This window comes from Caretta caretta, chromosome 7 (assembly GCF_965140235.1).
Source record: "Caretta caretta isolate rCarCar2 chromosome 7, rCarCar1.hap1, whole genome shotgun sequence".
Classification (NCBI taxonomy): domain Eukaryota; kingdom Metazoa; phylum Chordata; order Testudines; family Cheloniidae; genus Caretta; species Caretta caretta.
Window position 1 is genome coordinate 107,357,739 of NC_134212.1, and position 20,388 is coordinate 107,378,126.

The 20,388-nt window shown below is 40.1% G+C and overlaps 1 protein-coding gene across 10 annotated transcripts in view; it reads right to left on the reverse strand.

The window, feature by feature from the left end:
- The window catches only part of TACC2 (transforming acidic coiled-coil containing protein 2), a 163,597-nt gene that overhangs the window by 57,798 nt on the left and 85,411 nt on the right, over positions 1-20,388 (reverse strand). For all 10 annotated transcript variants that reach the window (XM_075131038.1, XM_075131039.1, XM_048857605.2 and 7 more), the window contains exon 6: positions 2,278-2,444. In XM_075131038.1, coding sequence (XP_074987139.1) covers positions 2,278-2,444 — 167 coding nt within the window. The remainder of the gene's footprint in view (positions 1-2,277; positions 2,445-20,388) is intronic.

Here is a 20,388-nt window from a genome sequence, read left to right on the forward strand (position 1 = left end):
TTCCCCAAAAGTTTAGTTAAAACAAGGCCTCTGCATCCACCCACTACTGCCAGAACCACAGCAACTAATGCAGCAGATCTCTTCTCTTGTGCACCTCCCACCAGTGCAAGCACATGTGAACAGGGCGTACTCCATATAGCCCACCCTGCTAGCTGCTCAAGAGGAGGATAAGCAGAGTAGGAGACAAAGCCAAGCTGCTGCTACTCTGAGTAGGTGTCCTGCAGCCTGCCCATGCTCAGCCCAGCATCTGAAGAGCTGGTAGTGGGAAGGATCCTGGAACCTTGTTTCCTCACCCACAAGTCAGAGGAGACCCAATCTCCCACCCAGCTCACATGGAGAGAGCGGATACCACCAGCAGTCAGAGGAGAACTGTGTACCTAAAGAACTGGTATCTAGCCTTAAGTATTAACTACAATTTTACTTTCATAACCTTTATTAAACTTACACTGGAGTTAAATAAATTAAAAACTCTCACCACGTCTCCTCAGCAGCAGGGTCCAGCTGTTGTGCTAATCATATCATGAGGCATAATTACAGTCCTCTGCATACGTTATTATTGTCAGGCCTACCTGGAATCATATGTTCCAAACTGACCATTCTCCCTCTTTCCCCACCCCCCAACCCCAGAAGACAAAGCTGCCTGGTCTCTAAATTGGAACACAGATTTTATGTTATTTTCTCAGTTTGCCAGGCCTTGCAGGTACCCTTATTCCTCTTTTACTGAACTGGCACCAATGTGACCTTTGTTTCCTAGATTTATGCTACCAATTAGGAGCTGTGCTTCAGCTCCATGGAAGCCCTGTATAAGGGACTGACTCTGTGTGTGTGTGTGTGTGTGTGTGAGTATAACCTATGAGGCAAGTTAACACTAAGATAACGGATTTTTAAAAGTGGCTTTCGAAGTAGAAAACATTTCACTGTTCACATTGAAATAAGCATTCAATTAACCAAGTAACAGGGATGTTAAGTGATGTCTCCTAATAGATTTTAAAAACAAACAAGTTTTAGTTTTTTGGCATCTGTATACTGGACATTGCTTCTGCTAATTATAATTACAATCAAAACTCCCATAGTTTGAGTATTTTAAGTCCAGAAATTCTGAAGGAAGACTAACTAGCTGGAGACATGTCTGGAACTCGTCCAAAGACACCCCACCTCCCCCCAAGAGATTGACAGACTTTACAGACTACTCACAACTTACTGATATCACTTTATCCATCTTCTGTGGTGAAAGCTGGCAGTTTTAGAACAACACACAGCAAACCTATGCATCCATTCAGATGGAGAGAACCTTGTTCTAATGAAATACATGGGAATTTTGGATAGACAAAGTGAAAGTGTTTCACTGGAATTTAACCAAGATATTGAGCTAACTGCTCATCTCTTGCAAAAAGTGTGATGAGCCATTTAATGACCTTAAGTAGTCAGATTGCCTGTTTTCCAGCTCAGCTGACAGTCACATTGAGCTCCTTGCTAATAGAAACTGCTTCTACTTTCACATCTTTCAATTACTTAACTCAGCAAACAAAGGAAATTAGGGTTTTTTAGACAGAATTTCTTCACATAAAATACAATATTCATGTTTTATGGAAAATATCTGTTTCATTGCCGTGTTATGTACTAATTCTATACATACTGTGTGTTATATTGCTCCACTGCTTCACAGAATTAGTCTTAACGCTCCTATTAACACATCCTGAACTTCTCAGAATATATCATCATGTGGTCACTTGCCATTTCAGGGGAAATCAGATCCGAAAATACCCTCCTATTAACTGAGATTATTAATGACACCTAATTATATAGCTCTATGTGTTTAGTCATCTGACTAGTTTCATACAGTTCTGAAAACATCAGGAATAAAGAAACTGATTTAATATGGAAGAAATGCACCCAAGAGAGTTTTTCCTTGTTTCACAAATCATACTGTGGGCTTGATTCATCACCACTTACTCCATAACAGAGTGGAGAATCAGGCTGTATTTTTTAAACAAAGAAGATGGTGCCAAAACATTACTAAAGTTGTATCGGGAGATGAATGTGTTGATTGATAATACCGAAAAGGACTATGCTGATGATAGTATTTAATATGTAATTGTCATTATCAAACTATGATATATGTTATTTTTTTCAGTGTGAAGAGGACACAGCATATACTAACTAATCTTCCAGCCATCCTTTTATTAGCACCCTTTCTTTACTGGGATTAACACTGATGTCCCCTTTTACAGTCATCTTCCTGAGTGATTCAGCCCACTCATTATATATATTCATTACCTGTGTCTTCCAAGGGCAGCTGTGGCCTTATTTCCTGTTCAGCTGGGTCTACTGGTGCTGCTGCTTCTACCACCGCTACTTCCAGTGGTGGCTGCGGGGGTGCAGGTGGAGTCTTTACAGGAGTGGTGGATTCTGGTGTCTCAAATGCTTCTTCAGAGTCCGAACTCCTGAGGAAAATACAAAACAAGAGTTTCTTTAACAACCTGGGCTAGTGAGCAAAGTGAGCTTTCGTGTGTGGAAGGGGCAAGTCAGACTTTGAAATGCAGGGTTTTCTGAGTGGAAGAAGCAAACCTCAGCCATCAGGCTACCTCTGATATTCTCAAAGGCGGACTATGATGGATTAACGTCACACATGATTTCTAGAGCACGAATATCATGGTTACAGGTTTTCTCTGAAGAAATCTTTATGCTGCTTAAGATTTCTCTGTCACCAAGTGAACATGCGCTCAGAAAGTAAATGCTTCCTGAGAAGCCTGCTGTGCAGCGTAACGGAGACTCCAGTATGAAAGGCAAAAACAATGGAACCTTTTTCTGAATTTCTGAAACTTTTCTTGTCACGAGCATAGACAAACCAACACAGAAAGACAAAAAAGGAGCTTCTCAGGAGAGTTTCATAGCTGTTTATTAAAGGCTATGGCTCTAAAATAACCAAGCCTTATATTGCTGTGTGTGTTCTGACAAGCTAGAGAGCACACACGAGCATAACTGATGGGTAAGTCTCAAAGCAAGCCTCTGGCCAGCCCAGCCTCTCAGAAATATTACATTTCATCATGGCTGTATTTTTACATAGCATTTTAGGCAATGGTAAGTGACACTTGCTGGAAAATGCATTGACTCCTGTGTGCTATCAGTAATATACTTCCACCACTGCATTATCACATAGACATAAAAAAAAATAGACGGATCGGAATGCGCGCAAGCGTGTAAAGGAGGTGCACAGTGGACACAACCAAATGAAATGCAAGCTTGAAAGGAAACAACTATACAAAAGGATGCACTAAGTTAGCCTAAAAATCAAATGAAGATCTACATTGCACAAGGACATAACATGTTGCTCTACGGGGAGAACCACTTTAGGAAACTGTCCTTCTAGAACTGAAAGCTATACACTTGATGTACTTTTAAACAAACAAAACAAACTATATTTTAACATTTTTAAAACAATTTTTGTGAGCCAAGAATGCAATAACAATATTGTCTTGTTAATTACTTAGCAAGCATTTCTGCAGTTCAGATGCAGTTTTTCCCCCACTGGGTCTGTAATACAATGAATTGAATGGTGTGACAGTTTCCTGAAAGACAGGACTGACTTGCCTATTTCCAGTGATTCTCTGCATGGCTAGGAGACTGTAGTCTCCACTGCTTCTCACAGCTGTCCACATCCAGCGCGCCCACTGCATTGGGGACAAAATTTGCCATGAAGTGAAAGCCATTTCATCCGTGGAAGTACTCTACAAGCCGTCCTGATACAGTATGTAGAATCAAGGACTTCTCTGACTTCGTTAAAGTTAAAAGAAAACTCTGTACTGCCAAGCAATAAATTCTGTTTGGGTTCTCAAGGCTTTTAGATTATCTGAAGCAGCTCCATGTCACATAAAGTGCAAGTGGTGGATTTGCATTCTATTACATTTGCTTAAATCTCTCAGCATGAAGCCTGTGTGGGCTATAGCAGAAAAGACCCTGTCATTGTTCCTGACAGCTCAAGTGGTTAGATGGACCGGATTCTCTTCAAATTAGCTCTGTAGAATTCCAATGAGAACTCAGTCTTACTAGTTATGTTGTCACAGCACACGCATCTACTTGGACCCTACCATTAGCTCTGGAGCTAACTGATTACCACTACACTGCTGCAAAGCAGAAGGATTTCTGCTAAGTATTATTCTGTTTGGGTTTTTTTCTGGCTAGGTCTATTGTGCATAAAGTTACCTCCTGCCTGGGGAACTTCAAAAAGGGTAAAGTGTCTGTCTGTCAGTTATTACTACTGCATCAACTTCCGCAAATGCATTCTTTGCTTCAGAGCTCACACCATATTTGGTTCAGCAACCTACACAGCTGAGTGAGCTTATTGGAAGAGGTGAATTGTAGTTTTTTAAATTATATTCCTTCAAAGATGCAGCATCTCTCAAGTTCACAATATTTTAAGATCAAGAATCACTGCAAACAGAGAACTTCTGTAAACAAAAAGAAAGCCTTACTTACAATGAGCATCTAGCTGAACAAACACCGTCCTTTCCCGTTTCCTGACAATTGCAGGAACCTTTAACCTCACTTTGTCTTTGAAACTATCTGGGGGAAAGCAATTTGGTTACTGTTTGATGTTTTTCTAACAGAGAAAAATAAATTTATTTTAACTAAAAAATAAAATGAGAACATTACCAAGTTTATGAAAAGGGCTGAAAAATAACACATCAAACAGCTTTTTATATAATTTGATCATGTTTTATGCATAAAAGAAAGAATACATGTCCTTTTCTCCTTTTAAATATGTGAATATAGTGAATTGTGATACAGCATGGCCAGAGGGCAGCAGAAGAGTGTGTGTGGTTTTTTTTTTTAGGCTTAAAGAGTTTTTATTAAAATTTATAATAGTAAGTAAATGGTAAAATACCCAGAGTTACAAAGTTACAACTGCATTACTGCTATTCAAAAGATACATATGATAATATAGTATTATATGCTACAAAGCTTTGGTCATTACATTCACACCCTTCCTTGATAACCTGGGGGTAAGAGACACAGGACCAGCCTTGCAGTTCAGGTTTCTCAATTCTTGAAGCAGAGCTTAGAAAAACTAATGCTAAGAGCTAACTTAGGGTTTACTTGACTAACTTAAACTTAAACCCTAATAAAACAAAACAAAGAATAAAAGCTTAGAGAAACCAAGCTTAGCCTAGTTCCCTTGAAACTTAAAGTTTAAGAAGAACAAGTATAGCCTACCAATAGTAGTAGCCATTGTAGGTAGAATAGATAGAGTGAGTGTAAGACAGAGTAAGTGAAAATGATAGAGTGGAGTGGAGTGAAGTGAAGTGCTCTAGCGAGGTGCGTAACCTCTTTTACAGGGCACAAGTGCCGGAAATCCTCCCTCCTATGCCCAAATTTTATTCCTCACCCACAAATGTTAGGGTACACTTACCCCATAGGCTAGTAGGTTTGTGCGTATTGATGACACGTATATACGCATGTTAAGTTTCCTTGTGATGTACCTGTTAAGTCTGTGGGTACCACATTAAAAAAACCCCTATGCCATTCTTCATTATCTGTTGGTCTAGATAGAAGGTTATAGACATATGTGTGAATACTTATTTATTTGGGTAACAAGATATAGGTTAACTTTACTTTTCTGGGTAAATGGTCTTAATATAGACGTGTTAACTGTCCTTAGCTTAACATACAGGATATGGCCTTTAGGTCTCTTGCATTACAGCCAAGCTTACTTTAATATAAATCTCTAAACCTATTACAATAAACCAAATACTTAAACGTATACGAAAAAAATATATCTATGCAAGCAAGCAGGTTAGCTCTATAAGCTACACGACTCAGAATCAGGACAAGAGATTCTCCCATTGCATTCTCCTCTGAGCCATTCAAACCTCCTTCACTCATTAGTTCTGAGTCATATTATTTACAAAAGTTCTAGTGTTGTCGTAATGGAAAAAACCAAAAAACAAACAAACCAGCCAGCCTCCCCATCTGCGAACAATCCCTTCTCAGTAGGAAAAGTCCTACAACAGGCTTTGCCAACAGTTGGAAACTGGGATTTAAACTCCAAATGATCTCACTGTATTTCAGATCCATTCAAATTCCCCATCTAGATCTGAATGCATCCGATGAAGTGAGCTGTAGCTCATGAAGCAGGAGAGTGTTAGAAGGGAGCCTTATTCCCTATAGAGGGAAGAAAGTTTGCTATAGGTTAATTAAAGCACATGAAGCCAATTAGAGCACCTGAAGCCAGTCACATGATAAAAAACCCCAGCTTCAATCAGACAAGAGGAGAAGTTGAAGCAGAGTAGATTGGTGTTGGAGCAGAGAGCAGTTTGGAGGAATTGAAACAGAGTGGATTGGTGTTGGAGCAGAGAGCAGTTTGGAGGGAAGCAGAGGAGAGTTTGGAGAAGTGCTGCGGTGGGCTAAGAAGACTAAGACTCTAGGTAAAGGGACACCTGGTTTGTGCAGAGGGAGGGCAGGAAGCCCCACAAGCTGAAGGGCAGGAGAGGGAAGTAGCTCAGGGGAAGGAACTGCTAGTTCAAGCGGTTTACCGCTATCCCTAGGGCGCCTGGGCTGGGACCCGGAGTAGTGGGCGGGCCCGGGTCCCTCCCTCTCCACCCCCTCCTCTAGGACACTAGTGGGGCAGTTAATACCCCAGTTCAGGGGCAAGAAACGGTGCCCTGAACCCCCCCCCCAAGAAAAGAAAGCGTGAGACCCATCATAGTAGTGCCAGCAATTTGCCACAGAATATAGTGTGATATTATATTGGTGTGAGTACACTGTAGTCCTAAAACAGTAATAGCTGCATTTATATCTAGAAAACAAGTATTATGAATATATATAATATGTAGCATGTGTATTAATTATGTACATATAAAATACTGTATTACATATAGTGCGAGGAAAATGTTTATTTTCACACCCTCTTCAAACTGTAATTCATGTATAAAAACTGGCTTAATGACACACTCCAATTTCTATCATTATGTATGTGCTACTGCAAGGCTGCCATTGTTCATTTCTTTTTACAGCTGAACTTACTACTTTCTTGGGTGAAAGGCACACAACCCATGGCCACCTGCTGGAAGTATCCACAGGAATCTCCCTGAGTTCAAACCAAGTCTCGTGGATAAGAAAGAACAGGGCCCTATGTTTCTACCCTTTATGTCTACAAAGATATCCTTACAAATGTGAACTCATGTTCTGCTGTCATCCTGAATCTGCAGACAGGCAGCTCTAGTTCCTTTCCATAACTTTCCTAAACAGCAGCAGACTGAAAATGAGAAGACAGATTCTGGGCTCTTCCACTGCTGCTAATAGTCTTAAGCCAGTGAGCAACAATGAAACCAATAAGAATCACATCAACTTCATTCTGAAGCAGAGCTGGGAAATGGAGCTCAGAGGAGGATCCAAGAAACACAGAGGTCTAGAGAAGGATCTAATACCACAGAATACCCTGCCACAGCTGTGGACATACACACACACACACACACACCCCTACCTATCTTATAGCAACTAGGAGGTGTGAGAAGTGGTAATGGGGAGAGGGAGAAATCTCTACTTCCTTCCAATAGCCAAAAAGATATCAAACTCTGATATAAATGATGGAGCCCAAGATAAGGTCCCCAAATGACCCCTTGATAGGAATCCTCACCCCTTTCCCAGAACTGGATTTTGAAGAAAGGATGGTTATTTCATCAGGGAGTTGCCCCTAGAACTCACAGGTTAGGTCCCCCTCATTCTTCCTAGTGACTCTAGCTAATAAGTTTAGTTATCTGGCCACTAGTAGCCTGGTAAATTTTTCAACTAGTATTTCATCTTCAACACTTTTTTTCTTTTGATTAAGTAATATCAGTGAATATTCATAAATGTCTTTGCTATCCTAAATAGAGGAAAAACATAGTAAAGAACTAGATAATACTGCTGCAGTATTTGAGATATAAAAGATAGCACTTAAGGATGATCAGTGTCACACAGCAATGTCAATGGTTCCTAGTCCTCTGCTCTAACCATACTTCCTTTGGAAGTATTAATCCGGAAATGCTAATTGATACAGCAAATTAGTACAAAACAGCCAACATTTGAGATATGTGCTACAAAGGAAGTTTCCTCTTGAAACAAAAGTAAACATCATCACTTTTCCAATATTATCTGTTCTAAATGGAATTAAGATGCTAGGAATATAATGATATCACAATGGAACCCAGGATGAGTTATGAAACTTAAGTCTTTCACACATGAACAATTACCTGCACGTTAAACTTTTGTTGTTTAGGCTAGAAGCAGACTCTTACACAACCAAGTTCCTCTATTTAAAAAATATGAGCATATGTATAGTAGAGGTTACATTATCACCTTCCTCCCTTTGTGACAAGTTGTTTTATAAAGAGTATAAGGAAAGACTAGTAAAGTTTTTGTAAGCAGGATTACAGTGAATATCTATGCTTCAACAGTTTCCTCTAGAATTTGTTTGCAAAACATACTATTAGCATCTTCAGAGAAAAGAAGAAAGTGCATCTCCCCCCCCCCCCCCACCATCCCCTTGAAGCTGACATTATGAAATATAAGGTAGCATTATAAAGAATAGTGCATTTAAACTGATTATTTTGATTGATTTATTGAATGTTTTCTAGATGTGGCAAGTAAAGTAACAAATATTTACAAAAGATTCCTGGAAGTCTGCTAGAGTAGAACCTCAGAGTTAGGAACACTGTGGGAATGGAGGCTGGTCATAACTCTGAAATGTTAGTAAATTCTGAACAAAACATTATGGTTGTTCTTTCAACAGTTTACAACTGAACAGTGACTTAATACAGCTTTGAAACTTTACCATGCAGAAGAAAAAAATGCTGCTTTTAACAATTTTAATTTAAATGAAACAAGCACTTGCCTTGTCAAATCTTTTCTTAAACTCTCTTTTTTTTAGTAGTTTACATTTAACACAGTACTGTACTGTATTTCCTTCCCTTTTTTTTTTTTTTGCCTCTGCTCCTGCTGCTGGATTATGTACTTCCAGTTCCAAATGAGGTGTGTGGTTGACCAGTCAGTTCATAACTCTGGTGTTCATAACTCTGAGGTTCTACTGTACTTTGTTTACAGTGATCACTGGTTGAAGGGATTTTAAAAAAACATGGCAAGCGATCAACACTTAACAGACTTGTAAACTAGTCAGTAGGTAAATCTGTTTGATTAATGTGCTTAACATCAAAGGGAAAAAAGTACCTTTGACAAGTAATCAAATGAAGAAAATGGTTAAGAGATATAAAAGTAGGTCTTTTCCATCTCTAACTTCTATGATTGTGTATTCTGCACATACCTTGACAATGAACAGAAGACGAAAATCAGTTGAGTTAGGAAGATAATAAAGAAAATACAGATGGCAGAAGCTTGAACTGGACTACAGAATGATTAGGAGTGTATACAAGATTCCAGAGTTCAGAGAGGGTCTCATTGGTAGCAGGGTACAATGAATGTGACTAGAAAGAGGGAGATGAAAGAATCTTTCTCCAAATGACAGGTTTCAGAGGAACAGCCGTGTTAGTCTGTATTTGCAAAAAGAAAAGGAGTACTTGTGGCACCTTAGAGACTAACCAATTTATTTGAGCATGAGCTTTCGTGAGCTACAGCTCACTTCATCAGATGTCTTGTCATCTGATGAAGTGAGCTGTAGCTCACGAAAGCTCATGCTCAAATAAATTGGTTAGTCTCTAAGGTGCCACAAGTACTCCTTTTCTTCTTTCTCCAAAGTTACTGTATAAACAGCAAATGCAGTAGACATACAGCATTTTTGGACTACAGGGAGAGGCAGGAAATGCAATAATAATACTGGATCAACACAATTCTGGCACGTATGAGAACACTTGTGAGAATTCAATGTTCCCACTCCAACTGGGAAACCTTGGGATTTTGCCCAGTTGTTACACAAATCTCAGGAGGAAATAATAAAGGAAATGATTTGGGATGACTTCTCTTCCTCAGCGTTGTCCTCACAGAAACCCCATCCTCATTAGATACTTTTTACTCCACTAATGCACTGATGGGTACACATTACAACAAATCCTCACTTACTGTAATTCAGTCTGAAGTGACACTATTTTCACTGACACTACAGCTGGACAGAATTCAGTAAGTGCGAATGGGATCTCTCCATTCTGATCTCTTCCCACCCACACCACTTCACCCTATTAAAGTGCTGCAATCACTAAAGTGAAGGGATCCCAGTCATCACTTTGAGACTAGGCTCAATATAAAACCTGTTACAAAGCTGACAGGATTTCCTCAGCTTTATCAAGAATGGGGGGAGGGATAGCTCAGTGGTTTGAGCATTGGCCTGCTAAACCCAGGGTTGTGAGTTCAATCCCTGAGGGGGCCATTTAGGGATCTGGGCCAAAAATTGGGGATTGGTCCTGCTTTGAGCAGGGGGTTGGACTCGATGACCTCCTGAGGTCTCTTCCAACCCTGATATTCTATGATTCTAATCCAGGATTTATTTCATGCTCTTGTTATAATTATTACTCAGCAATAAGAAAACAGTGCAACTGTGCATGCGGTCTTCATCTAGCAAGAAAAAGAAAAATTGATATCTTTTACTGAACCTACACTAGACAAAAGACCAAGGGGATTTAGCACAAGCTCTGTAAAATGTGGTTTAAATAAAGTACATCGTCCCAATGTTGAGCAGATTTGGAACCAGTGTAGATGAATGCAGCTTTATTAACCTCTGTGGAGGTTTCCTCCAATTTAATCAACTTTATATTTGTTTCTGTTCTAAGCACACAAAAGAAAATTCCTACCCAGCTACCCAAAAGCCATGGAGCATTCTGATGTGCTAGCTACTATGGCACTTAATCTTGGGGTGCATGCTTGCATGACATTTTTGAGGCAGAGGGTTTTGAAACAGTACCAGCAGCCAGGGCTCACTGGAGTGAAGAAGTGCCCTCGCCATGCCCCCTCCTCTGGGAATGCTCCCTGCACTGGGGCCTGGGAATGGAGCTAAAGGGAATCCGCAAGCAGCCAGTCAAGCCTTCTTTTAGGTTGCTTTTGCTTCCAGAGCTAGAGAGAGCAGCTAGAACAAGAACTAGCATCTGTCCCTCTATATTTACATTTGAATATTTTCTCCATAACTTCACAGTTCACTATTAAGGCAAGAGTAGGCAGATTTGCTAAAAAATGAAAGCTGGTATAGAATAAATGAAATCTCTGTCTTGTAAGGGATATGTAGAATTTGTGAGTCTAACCTGCAGTATTACTATGTAAAGCCAACATCCTCCAGAAAACACAAAACTCATCCTTATTGTTAGAATTCAAGCTAACTATATCTGCCATTTCTTTTTTCTTTATGTAGCAGTCTTGTTTTAGTGATACTAGGACACAGAAACTACAATATTTGGCAGATTCATATCCTACAGGAAAATAATCTGTACACACCAGGAGTTGACTACATGTATTGAGTTTAGCACTGTTAAAATATGCACATTGTCATTCTCCAACAAAAAAATATGGACTCTATGTTCCATCCCTGTGCAAAAGCGTATGAAGGGTAACAACATTAATGCAAACAACATTAACAAGAACTGTGCAACTCTATTGGATATACGTACTGTAAACATTCTCCGAAGTCTACACAGCAGTGCATCAGCCCCGCAGCCCGAGGCCTGGGAGCCTGAGTCAGCTGGCACAGGCCAGCCATGGGTTTTTCTTTGCTTTGTAGACTTACCCTCAGTGTTGCTCCTCCATGTCACCTCTGACTCTATACACTTTTTTTAGGAGGCCGTGTTTTGCAAGTGGCTACATAGGTTCATTCCACAGAACTGCTTTCTCCTCCAGGCCCTATAACTCTATCATGGCTCTTTCTGAAGATTTGTTCCCCTGGGCATCATATAGTTTGTTGAAAGGTGATGGGGGAGGGAAGGATTTGGTCCAATATTACCAGAAAAACATCTTCATGGGGGCCTTACCAAATCATTACTTTCTTTGCACCAAAGTTTCTATGAAATAATGCTCTAAGTCATAAGTATAAGGGGATCAGAAAGTCTTGAATCTGATGGGACAGTGTAAGTGAACAGCCTAATGCTGATTCATGACTGTAATATGTGTGGTATTGTCTGAAGGCAATGAGCATCTCCCACTATAAACATCCCACTAAAATGTCTGTAGCTGTTGTATACTAAAATTAAGCTATAAATTTCAGTATTTATTGCACTATTTGTCAGCCACCCAGAGAGGAATCTAAATCAGCAAGAAAAAAGGGATGTTTACCATGTTAGAGTTTAGTATTGAAAATATCCTTAGTTTTTAATCCCTGTAACCTCAGTAAGAAGTGAACTGGAAGTACGAATTTTATGGTCTTACCTCCATCCATTGCTTTCAGAAATATTTCATCATAAAAATCACTGTGCACAATTCAGAATCAGTGATGTTGCTGCAATCAGAACCAGAACTCAGCTAGTTGGGATAGTGGGACTGCTTCTGCTCTGATGTCAACGGGAGTTTTGCCAGTTACTTCAATGGGAAACAGGTACTATAGAGATGAGGACCATATAAGCAGATAGACTTATTGGGCATCGATGCTGCTATCACTTTACCCTAAACTTTGGAGAACCTAAAACTTCCAAAGCAATATCAAAGCTCTAGAAAAGTAGACAGAAGATCTGTATTATTTCTGCCAAGCCACATGATCCTTTACCTTTCCTGTCCATAGGAAAACTGATTCCCCTATATAATTTCTCAAGAACAATATTAAGCAGCAGTATGTTTTAGTGATAGGGCACTGGACAGAGACGCAGAAAATCTGGGTTACACTCTCAGTTCTGCCTTTGAACTACTGTATGACCTTTGGCAAGTCACTTCACCTATCTCCGTAACTCTGTGTCCTGCCTTGTCTAATTAAATTCTCAACTCTCTGGGGCAGAAAACTGACTGTTACTATGTGTCTGTACAGACTCTAGAACAACACAGAATCTTCACTGGGACTTAAAGGCACTTCTTTCTTCATCCTCCTGTACCCTCAAGTGCATAGGGCATCTACCAGTTTCCTCCATTGTTGGATCATATTAAAGAAGTTCTGTATTAAAATCACAAATGAGTTTGATTCCCCATAGTTTAAATTCCAGGGTATTACTAATTAAGAGGTCTCTTGGTTTTTGGTACTGTTTCTCTCCATGTGTGAAACTTGCAAGCTGCTAATTGCCTTAGTACATTCTAAGACAGAATCTGTTCTCAAAGCAATTCACACAGAGAGAGACTCAAAGCAAAACTCTGTAACAACAGAAACAGCACCCAGAGACTCCCCGCCCTTTTGTTGTATTAACAATTGTGATTAAAATAGAGATAGAGGATGTATGTGGACGGATGCTTGGTGTGGATAATAACTGAATGATCAGGGAGGTGCCAGCCTAAGAATCCAGTGTCCATCGGCTGAAGAAGGCGTCAAGTGGAAATAATCAGAGGACCCCCGGAGGGCAGACTGGAATCCACTCAACAGCCTCAAAAATGGGAGAACCAAAGAACAAGATAACATCTGGCAGCACGGAGCCGTCAAAAATGAGCCATCTGCTGATTGATTCAGCAACAGCATGATGAAGCAATTCCCATAGACTGGCATAGGAAGAAATTCCTATAAAAATAGACTAGAAAGTGAGAACTTTGGGGTCTGATTCTGCAAACCAACTTCCAGGAGCATCAGATGAGCATCTGACAAGGCCCTGCTCCCTCCTCACGTCCAGGCCACCTGGCCAGTGGCTTGGCATGAGCAACTCTAAGGCTGGTAACTATGATAACAACCTTGCAGAACCTGTGTGTGTGTGTGTGTGTGAATGAATATGAGATTGAATGGAATGTTATAGCTATAACTGCTTACTATGATTCTTTCTGTATTCACAATAAATGTGGTATTTTGCCTTTTCCTCTTTAATAAGATCCTGCTGGTTTTTATTTTATTGGTATAACACCATTTCACCTTTGTGCTCATCTGTTCAGGCTTCTAAGTGTCATATTGATGGATTAGGCTTCTTTCTTTATTGTCCTGTGCAATATTTCTCTAGCTTGCCCTTTCTTCCCCCTTCTACCCAGGTGCTATCCATGTTATCACTCGACTTGGAAGTTGTATTGGTGGCATCCTTAAAGCAGGTCCTAAATATGTCTGTCATCATCTTCTTATCATGTTTGATGCTTTAGGTTGGTTTGCTCTACTTAGAATTTCTGAAGTTGCAAGAAACTCTTTCCAATGGACTCTGCAGATCTTCTGCAGGCATTTACTTTGGAATGAATTGCACTTAAAGATAAATACAAAGTATTTCACTTAGGAAGGAAAAATGAAAGGCACAACTACAAAATGGGGAATAACTGGATAGGTGATAGATCCTGAAAAGGATCTGAGGTTATAGTTGATCACAAAATGAATATGAGTGAACAATGTGATGCTGTTGCAAAAATGGCTAATATTCTGGGATGTATTAACAGGAGTGGCATATGTAAGATGCAGGAGGTAAGTGTCCCACTCTATTTGGCGCTGATGAAGCCTCATCTGGAGTATTGTGTTCAATTCTGGCTGCCACACATTAGGAAAGATGGGACAAATTGGAGAGAACAACAAAAATGATAAAAGATTTAGGAAACCTGACTGATGAGGAAAGGTTAAAAAAACTGGGCATGTTTACTCTTGAGAAAAGCTGACTGAAGGGGGATCTGATAACAGTCCTCAAGTATGTTAAGGGCTGTAATAAAGAGAACAGTGATCAATTGTTCTCCATGTCCACTTAAGAAAATATGGGCTTAATCTGCAGCTAGGGAGATTTAAAAAGTTTTCCTAATATCCAACCTAACTATAAAGTTAGTTAAACTCTGGCATAGCTTGCAAGGGAGACTGTGGAATCCCCATCATTGGAGGTTTTTAAGAACAGGTTGGACAAACACGTGTCAGGGATGGATTAGGTTTACTGGGTCCTGCCTCAGAGCAGGAGTGGACTTGATGACCTCCCTTCCCAACATTTCTATGCCCTGGTCTACGCTAGGACTTTAGGTCGAATTTAGCAGAATTAAATTAATGTAAACCTGCACCCGTCCACACAATGAAACCCTTTATTTCGACTTAAAGGGCTTTTAAAATCAATTTCCTTACTCCACCCCTGACAAGTGGATTAGCACTTAAATTGGCCTTGCCGGGTCGAATTTGGGGAACTGCGGACACAATTCGACGGTATTGGCCTCCGGGAGCTATCCCAGAGTGCTCCATTGTGACTGCTCTGGACAGCACTCTCAACTCAGATGCACGATTGTTTGCCGTTACTCTGATGCAGGGAGGGGCGACTGACGACACGGCTTACAGGGTTGGCTTACAGGGAGTTAAAATCAACAAAGGGGGTGGCTTTACATCAAGGAATATTTCAGGCAGGACTTCACGGAGGGTTCCAATAAAAAATGTGCACCAATGGCTAGATTTACCTCGCTGCACCTTCTCTGTGAATGACTGCAGTGTGACCTAGAGGAATGAGTCCCCTAGACGGGGGCCAGAGAGGGGGGGTTTGCAAATGAGTACAAAACAAATCTGGTCTATTTCTTGTTTTGATCCACTTCATCTATTTTTTACATCTTTGGCTGGCAGCAGACGGTGCAGAAGGACTGCATGCCATCCACATCTCATGGCTGCTCGGCAGAAGATGATGCAATAGGACTGCTAGCAATCCGTATCACCTGCCTACTCATCATAAGATGGTTCAATAGGACTGACTGCAGGACTAAAGAGAATGACCTGGTCAAGTCACTCCAAATTTAGTCCCTGCACCCATGTCTACCCAGGCGCTCCTCATCGACCTCACAGAGGCGACCAGGAGCACCTCGGACATGACGATGACGGCTACCAGTCCTATTGCACCGTCTGCTGCCACAAGGCAATGGGTTGCTGCTGCTGTGTAGCAATGCAGTACCGCGTCTGCCAGCACCCAGGAGACATACAGTGACAGTGAGCTGAGCGGGCTCCATGCTTGCCGTGGTATGGCGTCTGCACAGGTAACTCAGGAAAAAAGGCGCGAAACGATTGTCTGCCCTTGCTTTCACGGAGGGAGGGAGGGAACGGAGGCCTGACGATATGTACCCAGAACCACCCGCGACAATGTTTTAGCCCCATCAGGCATTGGGATCTCAACCCAGAATTCCAATGGGCAGCGGAGACTGCGGGAACTGTGGGATAGCTACCCACAGTGCAACGCTCCAGAAGTCGACTCTAGCCTCGGTACTGTGGAAGCACTCCGCCGAGTTAATGCACTTAATGCACTTAGAGCATTTTCTGTGGGAACACACACACTCGAATATATAAAACCGATTTCTAAAAAACCGACTTCTATAAATTCGACCTAATTTCGTAGTGTAGACATACCCTATGATTCTACAATTCTTATCTGTAGTAGATTTCCATGACTCTGTTCCACAAAGACACAACAGAAATACAAATAATAAGCTACTAATATCTGTGGTGAAAAAATGCAAATAGTGGCCACGAGTTTTGTTTCCGGTTATAAACAGATAATCTGTTATTTTACATTTAGTATAAATTATATTGCAGTTCCAGAATTGTAACCTGCATCAGTGCAGTGTATTTATTTATGATCTGACCGTATGAACTCAGTCCTCAGTTTCATGGTTCAGAATTAGCAAAGATCACCTAAACTCTAAATATTGTTTGGAAAGTTAAATTAACTATTTAGGATAGCTGGTATTTACTGACCACAGAATATGTTCCATAAAAGGACTGAGGGGAAAAATATTTCACAATTATGGCTGAAGATGATTTATTATTTCTAGTACCAGACATGGGAAACATTTTACAATACAAAATAATTGTTAAATCAGATTTAATTATTTTATTGTATAATATTTGCCTACTCAGTGAGTTCCAATAAAACAAGTTAATATGGGACTCTAAGTTAAATTAGCCACTTTAATACTGTGATTGTTAGCTGTATCCATGTATTCTTATATAATCGTTTTTAATATCCATCAGTGGTCATGCTCAAAAATGTTGTTATATATTTGTATAGGGACCCGTAGGAAACAGTGCAAATGCTGAGGTAAAGTAATCTAATTATCTAAGGCAACTGATACCATTAGATGTTATAGTGATGAGTGGTATAGAAAAAACTAAAGAGAAATATGCACAAGTTAAGTAGGACTATTGTAGGATTCATTATCTGCAATCGTTTCCCCTGCCCCTCCCTCAATGTACATTCTGTAGGCAATCAAAATGGCGAAATCCTCAGACACAGTGCAGCAGTACAGCCAACACAGTGAACCTTTTTCCATTCATGGTGAAGGAAGGAACAGTGACCTTAGTCTGACCTATAGAAGCTGGGTCAGCAACTTATCAGGTGCCATTTAAAGCCATCTGCCCTGCTCACTCCATTTCTTCCCAGGAGGGAGCATTTTCAGTACAGGACTTTGCCTTTATCTTGGTCAGAAGATGGGGGAGGTGCATACATGTCACTTATGTGTCACTGGAATCCATTTACAAGATCGTTCCTTAGGGGCACATTTTTGACTATTAACTATTAATGGACTGCTATCACACAGTTGTAAGGATTTTCAGTGACAAGATCATCTATCTTATGATTTAATAAATCCATGTTCAGTCCATACTGGGAGGAGGCAAACTGCAAAGCCCGTCACAATGTCTGGACAATGGTGCTAACCAATGAAGAGGGACTAGCTGAGCTGAAGGCAAAATTACGGATCTGATTCCAATCTCACTGACACTGGTGTAACTTCACTGTCTTAAGTAGACCATTATTAATGGTTTGTACAGGTATAAAATCAGAATCAGGACCTAGTTTATGGCTGTTTTTATACAAAAAGTCACCATTTCTAATACTAGCTGGACTGCTGCAGGATTATGTGTGTGTATGCAGGAGGGTGGGGGTGGATTTAGCAATATATTATTCTGTGAAGGATTCTGGGGAGTCTGTGAGATGCGGAATGCCCTCAGTTTCCACAGAAGCCAATGGGAAAATGACAGTGCTCAGGGTCTTGCAGGATTGGGCCCTTTGTAAATAACTATGATTTCCAGGGAAAATAATGTGGTCTGTTTAGGGATACCAACCAGGAGAGAAGTATTTAAAAGCCAATGTGTGCCTGACATGCCTCTGAACAATGGGATATTTGAAGGTTTCTTTCTTACACAGTTTAATGCCAAAAAGCAGCAGAGGATTATCTTGTCACAGAACAATTTCATTATAGATTACCTGGTTAGTGGGTTTCCTTGCACCCTCCCTATCATTTAATAGCCCCTGTAGAGCATCTCATGCTGGAACCACCTTAGAACTGGACCATATTATGCCAAAACACATCAAAGCTACATCTGCAGTGGCCCAGGCATCCAGCTTCCTGAACCAATGCAAATAAAAGCATCTTCACAAAAGATATACATCCGTCTAGGAGGAAGGAACTTGTGTGAATATATTCACTTATTGGTAACAGGCTACAGAATAAAGCTATCTGGATAACTTCCTGCTGCAGTAAATTCTGCTGAACATAGTTTTAGCAAGTTAAAACATGGCTAAACAACTAAAGAGTTTTTTCCTTTTTTGTCCAAAAGAATTTTCCCCCAAGATAAGGAGTTGTTAAGTATCATGTGACTATTTTATGGCTTGAACTAGAAAGCAAGAGAAGCATACTTGGCAGTTTTCATTTTTATTTTTTAAAGGGAACTCATAAAATAAATTCTGTTCATCTGAAAGGTAGCCTATATTAGTGCAATGCAATTATACAAGTAGTAGTAGTGGCATTAATGTGTGCAGCAAGCAGGGTGGGAATTGGTGTCTAGAGAAGGATTTCAAGATTATTTCAGCATAAATATACTTATAGAACCTCAAGGAAAATATGGCTTCCCAGAAAACAATCAATATTACATTGGAGCTGATGCTTCCCAGTCCATAAATGATGGTTCATGACAAGCACAAGGTTTAACTCAAGGACATAAAGGAGAAAGATAAATCTGCATAATGTGCACTAGAAGCAGGGACTGTTTTCCTGTTTTGGACAACCCTCCACTCTCCCCCTCTTCCACTTCTACACCAAAAAAGTACCCTCTGGGCCTATTCGTCCCTCAGCTATACCAGTGTAAATCAGGAATAGTTCCATTGCAATATTAATGGGAGTTACAGCACTATAAATTCAGTGTGATGAATAAATCTGTCCAGTGACATACTTGGACTAATGTAACACAAATTAGGTGTCAGAGTAACTGCCGTGTTAGTCTGTCTTTGCAAAAAGAAAAGGAGTACTTGTGGCACCTTAGAGACTAACCAATTTATTTGAGCATGAGCTTTCGTGAGCTACAGCTCACTTCAGCGGATGCATACCGTGGTTTACATGCTATCAGAAGAGCAGTGAATTTTCAGTTTGTGATCTCTGGACAGTTTAGCTGTGAGAACAAGGTGGTGGATTTAGTCTCTAAGGTGCCACAAGTACTCCTTTTCTTTTTGCGAATACAGACTAACACGGCTGTTCCTCTGAAACAGATACTTAGATGCTGTGGACTATATTTTCAAAGTATTGTTTGGACTTTTAGCTGTGGCAAATCCTTAATGGGAGTTGTGTCTAAAATACTGGAAATCACTTTGAAAATGTCTTTTTAAAACAGATTACAAAGGGAAAACTGTAAATCAAAAACCACCACCCACTCTATGCGAAAGTCTGATTTCTCATGGGCTGACTATTCTGGGAGTCAGGTTGCTAATTTGATAATGCAACTAAGAAGAATTAAAGGTAAACGAATTTTAAAAAAACAAAGACTTCTGATTTCCCCCCTCTTTTACCTTCTATTGTTAAAAGAACTAAATAAGATTGGATAAAAATGAAATTATTTTTCTACTTGACTTTGTGAATTTGACTGACAGTAGTGTTTAGGTCAGATTCACTCTTTCCCTAATAAAGGTCAGTTCCCACCTTTCACACAGCAACAGAGAAGGGAAAAATGTAATAAAATATAGAAACCCATAACTGAAAAAAAAATCTCAAAAACTGACAAGGAGACACAGGCACAAGCTGTGCAGAAGTACCCAAAACTACTTTTAACTCAATTTCGAAACTGACTAGAGTCCAAGTTCCTGGTATTGCTTTAAGTCAAGAGAGCCCAAACCGAATATTAAAAATCTCCTTTTAAACGTTTATAATTTTTCCTGAGAGCTAACAGCTCTAATAGGGTTTGCTTTTCAGCACTAGCAATATTAATGAATGATGAAGTTAATCCCATCTCTCTCTCTCTCTTTCTAAGCCCGTTTGTCCTCTTTCTTTACCCCAGGTTTATTCTAAATGATCACATATATGGTATTGAGACAGGACTCAAAGAACAGACCCAATATGTACAATTTTCTATTCTCAAACCTCTTCTTAGCCTATGTTTCTTTTTCAATAGAA